At 36.7% G+C, this 14126-nt stretch overlaps 1 protein-coding gene across 16 annotated transcripts in view; it reads right to left on the bottom strand.

Moving 5' to 3' along the window:
• FUBP1 (far upstream element binding protein 1) overlaps positions 1–14126 on the bottom strand; it is a 34937-nt gene that overhangs the window by 6442 nt on the left and 14369 nt on the right. For 10 of the 16 annotated variants that reach the window (XR_005532634.1, XR_005532632.1, XR_005532631.1 and 7 more), the window contains 4 exons: positions 11544–11695; positions 11376–11455; positions 8126–8263; positions 5969–6043 (listed from right to left, as the gene is read on the bottom strand). Coding sequence is in view for 12 of the 16 variants with exons in the window: in XM_039257049.1 (XP_039112980.1) it covers positions 5969–6043; positions 8126–8263; positions 11376–11455; positions 11544–11695 (445 nt within the window). In the remaining 4 variants the exon portion in view is untranslated. The remainder of the gene's footprint in view (positions 1–5968; positions 6044–8125; positions 8264–11375; positions 11456–11543; positions 11696–14126) is intronic. The other 6 variants (XM_039257052.1, XM_039257062.1, XM_039257056.1 and 3 more) reach the window with 1 other exon arrangement.

Raw genomic sequence — 14126 nt, 5'->3', positions numbered from 1 at the left:
GGTGTTCACTGTACGATTTTTCTAATTTTTTCAAGGTATACAAACTTAGGAAATAAAAAATGTGGGGAGAACGAACATATGTTTTCCTACTGAGCTCCTTTCTTTGAGTAGAATTTTATTTAGCTTATTACCTTACCTGATAAAATTATTATGGCTAGGTAAAAAGTACTAAAGAACACAGAGAAAGTTGTTTTTACGTTTGTTGGATGTTACCAACAAGGGAACTTTATATAGCTGCAGAAAATAGGCTATCACCATCAATCACAAAATCGAACAATTAAAAGCAACTAAGTGTACAGAAACTTAACTTTTATGAGTAACTTTAAAAATCCAAGAAAAAACTCCCTTCTATAGGCAACAGAGAAATTCCATTTAAGATGAAGAAAATTCTCTTATTTGTTTTCCATAATTCTTTTCAAAGAAAAGTGAGTTTAATATTTTGATCCAATGAGGAGACACAATTCAAGCAAATCTGAAATAAGTTTCAGTATTTAGACAACTGCCAAATATTGCAGGGTACCAAGAGTAATAAAACCACACAATGTCTCTTAGAAACTGGACACTTGAAAACCTGCTGATCTGAGGCCAAACTTGGTTAAGTCAGCAACAACTTCTACTTCAGGTTTACAAAAAGGAACCAAACATCATTGTTAAGAGACTCATTTTAGAGGCAAAATTACAGTATAAGATGAACAGGGAGACACAGTAAGGAAATTCATCAAACGCCAGTGTTCCCTACTCTCCCATCTCAAACATTTCTGTGGAAAGTAAAAGGTAATCATGTCAGACTATCAGAAAATCAAAGCACTTGGTAAGTCCTAAATACCTCACATTCCAATCTTGAAGGTATCCAAAGAAAAACTCATCTCACCCCTCCAACCTGAGGGGCAAGTTTTGCCCTGCTAGAAAAGAACGAACTCTTCCTATTTACTTAGGACTTGACCTCCCCTAGCCTCTTGTGCCTTTCTGCCTACTTTAGGAGTGTATGTAGTTTGCTCTCTTTATCCTTCTTACTTCAAGAACTATTTTGAGTTTATACTTTAGAACATCCCTTAATATTTACATATAGATTTAAGGTTTGACTTTAATTTTATTCAAGAAGTAAGACTTGACCTAGAGTTCACAATACACCACTTACATTATAAGAGTCTTAGTCTCTAAGTCAAACTTTTCCAAAAATGCCTTCACTAGACCTCTTCCAAATAGGAACTGCCTGTCTCTACATTGAAATCCAGTTAGATCTCTAGGAGTTTACTTATTACAAAAGTTCCCTCACTCTAGCTTCAAAAATAACCACTCTTTGAGCTTTGCTGCCATTCCTTTTAAGACTTAACATTTCCAGGGCGCCTGGGTGGCTCAGTCGGTTGAGTGTCTGGCTTTGGCTCAGGTCATGATCTCACCAGTCAAGCGTTCGAGCCCTGCGTAGGGCTCCGTGCGGACAGCTAGCTCAGAGCCTGGATCCTGCCTGGGATTGTGTCTCCCTCTCTCTCTCTGACCCTCCCCTGCTCACGCTATACCTCACTCTCTCAGGAAAAAAAAAAAAAAAAAAAGTTAAAAAAGATTAAAAAAAAAAAAAAGACTTAACATTTCCTTTGTTAACCCCTCTATAATCTCATCTCTGCAAATTTCTCTCCTAAATTCTCTTGGGAGTTAATTCTGAGAAATTCAGAACAGTTTCAGAAAACGAAACTAATTAGAAACTTAACTTGAGGCACCTGCATGGGTCAGCTGGTTAAGTGTCTGACTGGTTCAGGTCACAATCTCACAGCTCATGGGTTCAAGCCCTGCGTCAGGCTCTGTGCTGACAGTTCAGAGCATGGGGACTGCTCCAGATTCTGTCTCCCTCTTTCTCTCAAAAATAAACATTAAAAAAACAAAAAACGCCTGTTTCAAGAGGTTTACTTACTTATAAGCAATGACGCATTTATAATGTTAGTGGATATTCTCTGTTCTTAACAGGAAAAGTTGAAATTTGGGTTCAAAAGCTGGGACAGCCTGCCTAGTTTAGTAAAAGGTTACTGGATTGGGAACTGGGATGTCCAGAGTCCTAAAAACTCCTCTCTGCCATGGAAGGAGTTCAACTTGGCCTCTCCAAATAAGGGAGATGGATTTGGAGATAAAGATTTTTATCTCTCTAACATCTTATTATTTTTCTTTATTGTATCCTCCCTTTAATTTAAAAATCTTGAAACTGTACTGGTAGAGCATATGACTCTTGACCTCGGGGTTGGGAGTTCAAGCCCCACATTGGGCACAGAGATTACTTAAATCTTGAAAATTGAACTGTATTAGTTTTATGCTTCAATATCTGACAAATAAAATCCACCCAAAAGAAATTAAGGTAGTTAAGCAACCACTCATTTGCAATAACGATTTCCATACGATAAAATAAATTGGCTTTGTAGCTATGTTTAAAGACCTGGCAATTTAATATTATTTCCCTTAAGATTTATATGTGAAATTTTCACCTTATCCTTTGCTCAAAAAATTAACAGCTGATCACTACAGAGCTACAAAAAAAACACAACTAAAGAAAAAAAAAAAAAAAGTGAGGGTTCTCCACAAAGGATTCAAGACAGTCCAGCATACTATCTCTAAACCTAAAATTTTACAGTCAGCACAGTAAAGGTAGAAAATGAAAAATTAAAAGAAATGCCAAGGTAAAAATTCTACCCTTAAATAAATCTGAATGGTATTAAGACCTCACAGATTAGATTCAATACACCTGTTTACTCCGGGCAAGTAAAAGGTAAAAAAGCTAAACCATAAATTTATCAATGGCAGTGCTCCAAACCAACGATAAAATATAATAAAACGTAAGTTGCACCAACCCCCCGATAATTATCTAAGTCCACAAGCAGGCCTGTTTTTACTCATTTTTAATATTAATCTGAGGAACATCTCTGGCATGTTCACCACAGTGAAAATGTCAGACCCAGGGATTTTTTTTTTTTTGAACTTTAAAGATCAGATTTATTTGGAGAAAACAAACAAACAAAAAAAATAACCCCACAACCCGAAGGATGGGATTTTACATCTCAAGACGTCTCCCAGGTATTAAGTCTACAGATTACAAATCATTTTCATAGAAGATATTTTGTACAAATTTTACACATATTTAAGGAGCGGGACATAACCCGTTTCTGTTGTAACGGGGGCAGGAGAGGGGAGTGGGGAAAAAACAGCTTTTTTTGGACACAACTATTTGGAAGTAGACCTGCAGAGGGCAAACCCTAACTTTCCAACATCTAAAAGCCACTTCCTGGCTACTGGCCAATCCAAGCCAATTATTTAAAGATACTTCACTTTGTAAGCCTTTTATGTCCACTGGCTAAATGATTCACTCCTTGTGCCCACTGCTGCAGCACTCACAAACCAACACGTCTGCATGGCTGGACAGGGTCTAATCTAGGACTGATGGGTGAAAGGCTTGTGAACACCCATCACCCACGAGGATGCCATTTACTGGGCTGACAGTACAAAGGTGCACATAACACGCAAGTTAGGCTATTGTGTTGCAAGAGAAACCAGGACCTTGTTACACAGTTCTCTCCATTATCCTTTATTCTCTCAAGGGAAGCTAAAAAAAACAAAAAAACAAAACAAAAAATGAAACAAAAAAAAAAACCCAAAAAGAAAACAAAACAAAAAACCCCACAAACCCACCAAAAAACCACGCATTGGTTGAGGCCACATTATAAATCCAAACACTAGTGTGGGATTTCAATGGAGAGAAGGAAACTTGTAAAAACGAAACAAAAGCCCCAATCAAGGTCATAAGAATGGCTCACAATTTGACCCTATTTATCCACCCTCACTCACCACCCAAGACCATTAATTCTAGAGTTTTCTGAGGTATAAAAGGAGTCAAAGAAATAGGAGCCGGAATGGAGGGAAGGAATGAGAGTCAAAAGACATGAAGGAGCCAAGATCTACTTGAGAAAAGCAGTGATTCCTCATTTGCTTCTGCTCCCTGGGGCGAGACCCAGGGATTTTTAATTGCAATATGCTCAAATCTTTAAAATGGTGACACTATTTCATACAAGTTAAAATGACCATAGGTCCTGACCACTAATACTATCATGGGATGACTGTTACTACCATTCTCAGTTATTTTCAAAAGAATATTCCAGACAGGATAATAAATTATTTAATCACCCTAATTAGAATATACTGTTTTGAGGTTAGTTTTTTAAAAAGTATTCTTTGCAGAATTTTAGCTATTATAGACTCCCCTAAGAAAGGTCACAAAAACATAAATGTTTTTGCCTCAAGAATGTAGCATGGAAAGTCATTCTAACAGGAAAAACCATTTTTCTTTCTTTAAACAGAAGATAAGTTGCGTAAAACATTCTTATCATCAAGTAAATGTATCCTACACACAAAAAAATTTAATATAACTACCCTTCTGGAAAATTTTCATTCTGTAAAGACAACAAATACCCACAGGCAAAAAAAAATTGAAATTTACATTGAAAATCTCAAATGACTGTCTGATAAAATTTTACCATGTGTATATTCTTTCTACCTGTGAAGAATGGACAAGTTTATCTGTTTAGCTTTCATTTGTGACCAGTGGCTGTAGTGTGCTTATGTTAATTTCAAAAGCCTAACACCATAAGCTTCTAAAAACTGAAACTATCTGTTCAGAAAAATACAGTTGACCCTTGAACAACTCATGGGTTAATGGGTGCCGACCTCTGTGGAGTTGAAAACCCACATAGAACTTTTGACTCCAGGAAAGCTTAACTACTAACAGTCTTTAACTAGAATTCTTACAGATAATAGTTGACTAACACATATTTTGAGTATTATATACTGTATTCTACAATACAGTAAGCTAAACAAACAAGAAAAAAATCATAAAGAAAATTCATTTATATAGTACTGTGAAAAGTTCACTTATAAGTCAGACCCACGAAATTCAAACTTATGTTAAGGGTCAAATGAATAATATTAAGTTTCCAAATAGTCCCAGAAAAAGGCAAATTTGGGAGGTGGGCTTGGACCTTAGGCCCTCTTAGAGTTCAAATTCTGGTCCTACCACTTAGTGGCTATACACCTCAACTGTTAGTAGAAGTACAGTTTTCACGTTTGACAATTTGTAGTAATATATTTAGCAAAACACTTGATTAACAATTGTATCCTCCATGAGAATATAATAACCAGAAGGGCAGAGGCTCCTAGCTATTTATGCCCATAATCACATTCTCAGCATCTATCACTATGTTTGGTATGTAGTATCTGTTCTGCAGTTACTGAATGGAAATGGCCTTTCTATAAAAGGAGACTGTTCTTCCTTTCTCATATATGCAAATGTTATTTAAGTAACTAACATCCTATGTCACTGTAGGTTACTTATCTAGTTACTCTGCAACAGCAAATACCACAACCAATTTTTGCTTGGCACTCTAGAATTTAACCTATGCCACTCAGGCTAATATATGTAATTGTCTTTGGCAAAAATACAAGGTCCTATTCAAGGTCATAATGTGCCAATCGCGGAAATTTTAGTTTCAATTAAGTGGCTGACAAATGCATTTAGAAATAAAAGGATTTCCTTGTCATATAACCACAAATTTAAGGATTATGGTTTGTAATAACCTTGATACAGCTATAAGTTCAGTGATTTTAGAATGCATTCAGGGGTGCCTGGGTGGCAAAGTCTGTTAAGTGTCCAACTTCAGATCAGGTCATGATCTCATATCTAGTGAGTTCGAAACCAGTGTCAGGCTCTGTGATGACAGCTCAGAGCCTGGAGTCTGCCTTGGATTCTGTCTCTCTCTGCCCCTCCTCTGCTCACACTCTCTCTCAATATTCCCCACTTCAAGACATTAAAAGTTTAAAATAAAACACTCCAATTAAAAAAAATGCAAATATGGTTTTATAACAATCTTCATCCTTCTAGTGATATTTATTAAATATTTCAAATTCAATTTAGTGTATAAAAAAGAAATGTAGAACATACCCATTTTCTTGTAATACTCTTCCCAGGCCTTGGTATAATCAACCTGTCCAGCTGGAGCTGGATTCTGCTGATCTCCTTGTTCAAGATAAACAAAAACAGAAACAAACAAACAAAAAAAGATTTACGGTTTCAAAAGACAATCTTGGCCCTTTCCTTCTATTCCTTGAATGCAGAAACTGGGAGTGTCCTGCCATAGGGAGCAAGGGTAGGAGGGAGGGTGCTGTGTGGTAGTGGGATCCTTGCTGGTGTCAAAAGCACAGGACATAGGAGGTACAGAGGCCAACAGAGAAAATTTGTCAATGCACATGGAAGAGGAGTTACACTGAGCAGGTTAAGTAAATTTACTGGTAAAGTAAGGATACGTACTGAGGATACCAAGCCTTTCACCATTTATAGGCACTGAAAGGGATAAAGCCGGAAAGAACTCTGATGAAATTTAGAAATATATACATATGGGGGCACCTGGTGGCTCAGTCGGTTAAGCGTCTGATTTCGGGTCAGGTCATGATCTCACGGTTAGTGAGGCATCGGGCTCTGTGCTGACAGCTAGCTCAGCCTGGAGCCTGTCTTTGGATTCTGTGTCTCCCTCTCTCTCTGACCCTCCCCTACTCATGCTGTCTCTCTCTCTCTCAAAAAAAAAATAAAACATTAAAAAAAATATATAGATACTAATGTTTCATATATGCATTCACAAGCATACATGTATATAAATTCCCTACGTTGTATATGTATAAAGGATCTAGAAGCAATGACACCTTGGTAGAAATGAACACACTTGAGTTTGGTCTCTCAAATACCATCATCTGCTAAAAGGAAATCAGGGCTCCTTGGAAAAATGGTTGATTCTAGGGCTTGAGCCCAGAAAGCACAAAATAAGCATCTTTTGTGCAGGAAAGTAAAGACACGTTTAAAGAATGACAGACATGTCGGGGTGCCTGGGTGGCTTAGTCAGTTAATCGCCCAACTCTGACTTGGGTCGTGATCTCATGGTTCATGAGTTCAAGCCCCACATCAGGCTTGCTGCTGTCAGCAGTCTGCTTGCTTCATATCTTCCCTCCAACCCCACTCAAAAATAAACAAACACACATTTAAAAAGTAAAAAAAGAATGACAGACAGGTCAAAAGGATACAGGAACCATCTTAAAGATACTCCTGACTGACCAAAGTCAGGACAATCTGATAAATCAAAATAGTAAAGACAGTTTAAAATACAACATATTAAACAACACAGGAGTCCATACTGATATAAAGTAAAATGATGTAAATAGAAATTACCATCATAGCTATAGCTGAATCAGGCACATGTTATCAAAGAAGGCTAAGGCCAATGGGCAGAAATTCAACAAGGAACAGAATAGTCTTACCATCTCAGTGTAATTCCCCAAAAAGTATTTGTTAATTTCAAAGAGAAAAATGGTAATTTTACAGTATAGAAACCTAGCAGACATCAACATGACCTAGCAACTATGGTTACTATCACCAGGGATGAAGTAGGTCAACATTATAGGACCCTTGATGTAATACACTAAAAGGAACATGGCAGTATTTCTGAGATGCTGCCATATACCAAGTAGGACCTCATGATCATGACCTCATCTTTGTGAGAAAAGGCTGAGGTGACCTACACCAATTTGATAGTCATCACAGAAAAGGTATGTACTTTTTATTTTTTTTACTAGATGGGATCCTAGGTCAGAATAGAGAAACTGATGGGACAGTTGGTGAAATATGAGTAAGGACTCTGCATCAGGACAGTAATGATGTATCAATGCTTATGTTTTAGAGAGCTGAATGATGGTTATGTATTACTGGAGTAAAACAGAAGGAGTATTTAAGGGCACTGGGACATCTTCATGCGCACAGCTTGGCCTCGATTACTGGTAATGGATATAGACATTATGACAGGATAATGGGACAAATGAGAGGTGGGGAATAAAATATTAACAGGTGTTTTATAATGTTATCTTACAACTTAAAACTTTTATGTAAGATGCAATTATTTAAAACTATTTCAAACTTATTTTTAAAAAGAAAAGTCTGCTCCCTGAAGCTATAAATATGAAAAGTTTTTAGGTTTTATATACTGATTGACATACTTCATATAGAATTCCAAACATAAGTTTCTATTTCTATGTAGAAAATAAAATTTTTAGTTACCATAGTTACCTTGTCCATTGGTTTGGGTTGTGGTTGGTGCACCGGCAGGAGCTGCAGGTGGTGGTTGTGCTTGCTGTTGATAATAGTGAGCATAGTACGCAGCCCAAGCTGCTGAATTTGGATCCGTTCCTGCCTTAGCTAGAATAAACACAAATTCACAGTTTCCATCTAAAGTCCATAATCTCTCTCTCTCTCTCACACACACACTTAATACACCCTCTTTGGCAGAGACCCCAAAATTAACTGGATATCAAAAACAGTAAATGGGTAGTTTTAAATTCTATTATTTTATTGTCATCATTTTCTTTAATTTCAGAAAAGCGAGGTACAGAAATTAAGTGACTTTCCTAGTCCTTAGAAAACTAGTTGAGTGGCAGTTGTGACAGAACTAAAGATCTTTTGCTTCCAAATCCAATGCTTTGCCTTACAGTATTCAGTGCCCTTGTTTTTTTCTAAACTGGTTTTGCCTCAAGCAAGCAGTTCTACATGGCAGATGACTAAAGGAAAGGATTTCGAGGAACTATCTGTATAAGAAACAATTATTTTAAAACTATGAGTTTTGTCCTGTCTTGTTTGCAACGTGGAGACAACTTAAGATTAAAGAAACCACCGTATTTCATCTCATCATAATTCACAGTAATCACCCTAAAACAATACTTGATGTCACTGTCCTATCTGAAATTGTTCATTCATTCCAGAGACTTCAGGGCTGTCAAAAGCTTTTAAGTGTAACATCACCCAACATCTTTAATGATCTGGCTTATTCTTCCCATTCTAGCCTCATCTTCCTTTCTTTGTCAGTATTTTCCCAACACTCAAGTTATGGTCACAGTTAATTGCTTGTACTTTTCAGAAGTTACCATGCTCTTATCTGGCCTCAGACCATGTTATACTTTCTCTGAACGTGCACTCCTCATTCATCATCCTTTACAACAACCAACTCATGCAGTTACAGTTTGACACCTCTCAGAAACAGAAATCGCCTTCTTGATTCTGTCCTCTATACCAACAATATCAAGTGACACTACAGTTTATTTGTATTAGTTTATATCATCAAGAATGTAATTTCCTTAGTCAGAGTCTGTAGCTATAAGATTTCTGTTTATCCTTTATTCCATGTGGGCAGCAAGTCTCAGGTGCTTAATGAAGGTTAGTGAGGTTTGAGGAAAAAAGAGCAAGAATTTTTAGAGTGATATAATTTTTAAGCTAATATAATTGTAAGGCATTAGCTACTCTCCAAATCTTCAAGTAATAAATGTATTGCTTTTCTAAGTTCGACTACCTGTGTACTGATACAAATATTTCATTGACACCTGTGACACTGATACAAACTGACACCATCCCTGGTTAGAGAAACTAATATAAAACAGACTGAAAAGTAATACTTGTACTCTTGAATGCGTAGACTGTATAACAAAACCAGTCTTACAGTTAGATATAACTAATACATATGGAGAATTTACTAACTATTCATTCAATATGATATTGTTTCATTTATCAATTTATAGGTAAGAAAAAAATGTTAATCAAGCTGACTAAAACAGTTTCATCTAAATCAATTATTTTGGTTTTTAACATAATGCGAAGTCTAATATAAGCAATATCTAACCCTAGCTGCCATCTTTTAGCTAATGGGTCATTTCTTTTCCAAAGACAACACTGCAAAACATATTCGTCAACCACTTCTTACAATGACTTCACCACTACTCCTAGCGGGAGAATGAGACTGTGATACAGAAACTACTACTTATTCCTATCATTTTTCTCAATCACATTACTGATCCAAGCAGTGCTCATATGGTACAATATTGCAGATCCAAGTTTCTCAATATAAGTTCCCCCCTTAACTTGCTCAAACTCTTAAATTATGGAATTTCATTGCTTAATCACAGCATCCCCATTAGGCTGTAAGAGGGAAGGAAAAATCTTTTCTTTCTTTAAAGACATTTAGGGACATCCAGGCTCAGTCGGTTGAGCATCCGGCTCAGGTCATGATCCCAGAGTCATGGCATCAGGCTCTGCTATGGACTCTGTGCCTGGTAAGGAGACTGGCTTAGGATTCTTTCTCTCTCCCTCCCTCTGGCCCTCCCCTACTTGTGTGAGCTCTCTAAAATAAAAAGGAAAAAAAAAAAACCTAATAAAAAAGACATTTAAACTATTATACACTAACTTATATTTGACCCTTATGTAAGTCCACCTATCATAGCATTGCTAACACTTGGAGTGCACATTTCTGCTACAGAATGTAAACTAATCTTTGCATACCCACATCTTAGCACACTCAAGTTGTTTCTTGAATGAAAGTTGTGATTATTTGTTTACTGTCATGGGTCACTGTATTTCAAAGAGCACACTTCCTAGGAAATTAAAGTATGTTATAAATATAGGGCCATAATTAAATAACAGTGTTTTAATAAAATTCACTAAAACAATTTCATTTAAATCAATTATTTAGGTTCTTTTAAAAAATAAATACACTAGCGTGGTAAGGAATCCATAATTCAGTACCTTCCTTGAAACTACTCCAGTGAAAGAGGCCTAAAAGATAGGTAGTAGGTGAGAAAGAAGGATCATAAATAAATGTTAACTGGTTTCAATGAATGCCCCTTTGACCATCAGAGAAAGAAATCTAGAGGGTGGAAGATGAAGTATCAGAACAGAATGTAATATATATAAAATCCAGATCTGAACAGAGAAAACATTTAACTAAATGTATTTTTAAGTTCTAACATGCAGATATTAAACAGAGGCCTGACTTTTAGGAATATGTGAAATTACCACATCAGGAATATTAAAAGACTGAATCAGCTTATATCTTATTTGAGAACTTGAGAGTTCTCAAATAATTTCTCTAATTTAGGTATTAAATGCTCCATTAGATGCTCACATAATTATATAAATAAACGTACACTCTCCTTTCATAGACAATGTCACGATTAATGCATCATACATTTGGTGGCACTAGAATCTAAAACTAAGACACTGTACTTCTTCCTATAGCTTTTGGCTTTTAGCACTTTGAAAAGAGAGAAAGTCAAATGTATGTAGAAAAAAGTTACATGAAAACATCATATTCACATCAGTCTCATACACTGTGGTAAAACCAGAAACTAAGACTCCTGCTGAAAAAGTGAAACAAGTGCAGAAAATGCACACAATGTAGAAATGACACTAGAAAACTGAAGAGTATATATAACAGGAGTGGCAAACCAACAATGTACATTACACATGAATGACAAATGTCTTTTACCTGGATCAGGAGGGGCCTGCTGCTGCCAGTGTGGGTACGCATTTCCCCATCCCTGGGGGGCATAAGGAGCTGGAGGACCACTGAAAAGATAGAAATCAATATAAAAATATAATTTACCAAGAGCTAGAATGTTTAGGGGAAAACCCCAGAATCAAACTCAATACTTACTGAGGAGCAGGGCCAGGTGGTCCTGGATTATAAGGTGCGGGGTTGTATGGTCCCATTGGAGTTCCAGGCCCTGGAGGCCCAGGAGGCCCATGGGGGCCTGGGACACCATGGGGCCCATGGGGTACAGGTGGCCCTAAAGGATTTACTGGGCCCTACAAAAAAGCAAAGAGATGTACAAAAAAATCAGAAAAACAGTAATGGTTGAACAATTCAAAGGCCAAATAACCTTCCATTTTTACCTTTATATAACCACAAGCAACATATTTTAGATTTTCCTTCATTTCCTCAATCATGCTGCAAAAACATTTTTAATTTTTTTAAGGTTTACTTATTTTTGAGAGAGAGAGAGAGCGTGCGCGTCCACGGAAACAGGGGAAGGGCTGGGAGAGAGACACACTCAAAGAATCTGAAATAGGCTCCAAGCTCTGAGCTGTCAGCACAGAGCCCAAAGCAGGACTCAAACTCAGGAACTGTTTGAAGATCATGACCTGAGCCAAATTTGGACGCTTAAATGACAGCGCCACCCAGGCACCCTATGTTGCAAAAGCTCAACTCTACCATATTAATTAGACCCGTAAATTTATTAAAATCAACAGCATCAACAAAGAATCAAAACATCTCCTTTACCTTCCATTCTATTCCTTTCAGATTGATTCCCTTTTCCATTATTTTTCTTTTTTTTTTTTTAAATAATCCTTACTTTTATTACTTCTTTATCATGGGAAGTGTATCAAGTTTTCTCTAGCTTTTCTTTTTCTGCATTTATTCAATATCTACTTTCCTAATAATCAGACAACCACCTTGATAACATATTCCCCAAGTCACTAAGGCTTTATACTGTGAATTGTCTACTGGGCACTTTATCATGTAAAGTAACAACTAGTAACTTTAGTAACTCAAAAAAACTAAACTTCTCTTCACAACCTTTGTATCAGGGAACCCCATTTAAATCAGTAATTTAAATTCATTTCCTTCCTTGTCCTTTATTATTAGTTTCTAAATACCCTATCTTCATATTCACATCGTACCACTTAATAATGCTTAGCTGATTTTCCTTTTGATAATCCAAATTAGCTTTCATGAAGTTAATACTGATGCTGATTGTGTGACATTTTGGAGAAAAATGCTTAAATCACATTTGGTTGTCTATTTCCGGGACTACAAAATAATGAAGCTAAACTTCATGACTTGTAAAATTCCTTCTGTTACTTTACCTCTTTAATTCTCCAACTATTGTCATTACCCTTCACTTCTATTATCCATAACCAATCCCTTACAAAAAGTAAAAACAGATTATTGAAAAAGTACCAACATTTTTATAGGGCTATGTACCAGGTACTCTTTTAAGTGACAACACACTTCATGTAATTTGTACAACCGTGTAGAACAGCTACTATTATCCTCATTTTCAGAGAAAGAAACAAGAGGCAAACGAATATAAAACAGCTTCCTCCAAGGTCACACAGTAAACAATTCAGATATTTTGAACCTAACAGCCTGACTCCAGAGTCCATGCTTGTAACTATCAAACTAAACTGCTTCTCGAGAACCTATCTTGTTTGCTCATCAATCCAGAAGAAACCTTGATCCAGACATGCTAAGGATAAAACCAAAACATTAATTCATTTTCTAGCATCAACCTCTGCCAAGACTGGGTCTATAATTACTTTCTTCATGTTTTTAATTATGCTTTAAAAAATATAGTTTTTTTGAATGTTTAAGAGCGAGAGAGTCAGATCATGAGTAGGGCAGGGGCAGAGAAAGAGGGAGACACAGGATCTGAATTAGACTCCAGGCTATGAGCTGTCAGTAGAGCCCAACGTGGGGCTCGAACTCATGAAGCATGAGATCATGACCTGAGCTGAAATCAGAAGTCAGCCACTTAAGTGACTAAGCCACTCAGGAGCCCGTATTTTTTTTTTTTTTTTTTTTTTTTTTTTNGGGCAGGGGCAGAGAAAGAGGGAGACACAGGATCTGAATTAGACTCCAGGCTATGAGCTGTCATGGCTGCACCAGCAATGGCTGGGACTGTCGACCCTTGCAATTATGAACTGAGATGAAATCAGGTGTCTGCATCTGAATTGTACAAGCTATATAGGTGTGTATATTTTTTTTTTTTTTTTTTTTTTTTTTTTAAAGTAGGCCTCACACCCAGCACTGAGCCAAACACAGAGCTCAAATCCAAGATCCTGAGATCAAGAGCCAAACGGAGATTAAGTTGGATGCCCAACTGACTGAGCTACCCAGGCACCCCAACAATCACACTTAATGTCAATACCACAGAACTTACAATATTTGTACGTATTTTTATAAGATTCTCTTTTAATTTTTAAGTCATCTCTATATCTAACATTGGGTTCAAAGTCACAACCCTAAGATCAAGAGTAACATGCTCTACTGGCTGAAACAGCCAGGTACACCTAGTAACGTATTCTTTAAGTCTCTTTTATACAACTATCTTTGTCTTTCCCAGGAGACAGAAACATAGCACGGCAGTCTTCAAGGAGAATTTTCCTAAGAAATTCTAATTTTTATTATTAATCATTTAAAATACTCCCTGATACCCTATAGTATCTTACTTTT

The sequence above is a fragment of the Hyaena hyaena genome, unplaced genomic scaffold (assembly GCF_003009895.1).
Source record: "Hyaena hyaena isolate Hyena2069 unplaced genomic scaffold, ASM300989v1 scaffold_601, whole genome shotgun sequence".
Taxonomy (NCBI): domain Eukaryota; kingdom Metazoa; phylum Chordata; class Mammalia; order Carnivora; family Hyaenidae; genus Hyaena; species Hyaena hyaena.
This window is presented reverse-complemented; position numbering and strand designations above follow the sequence as displayed.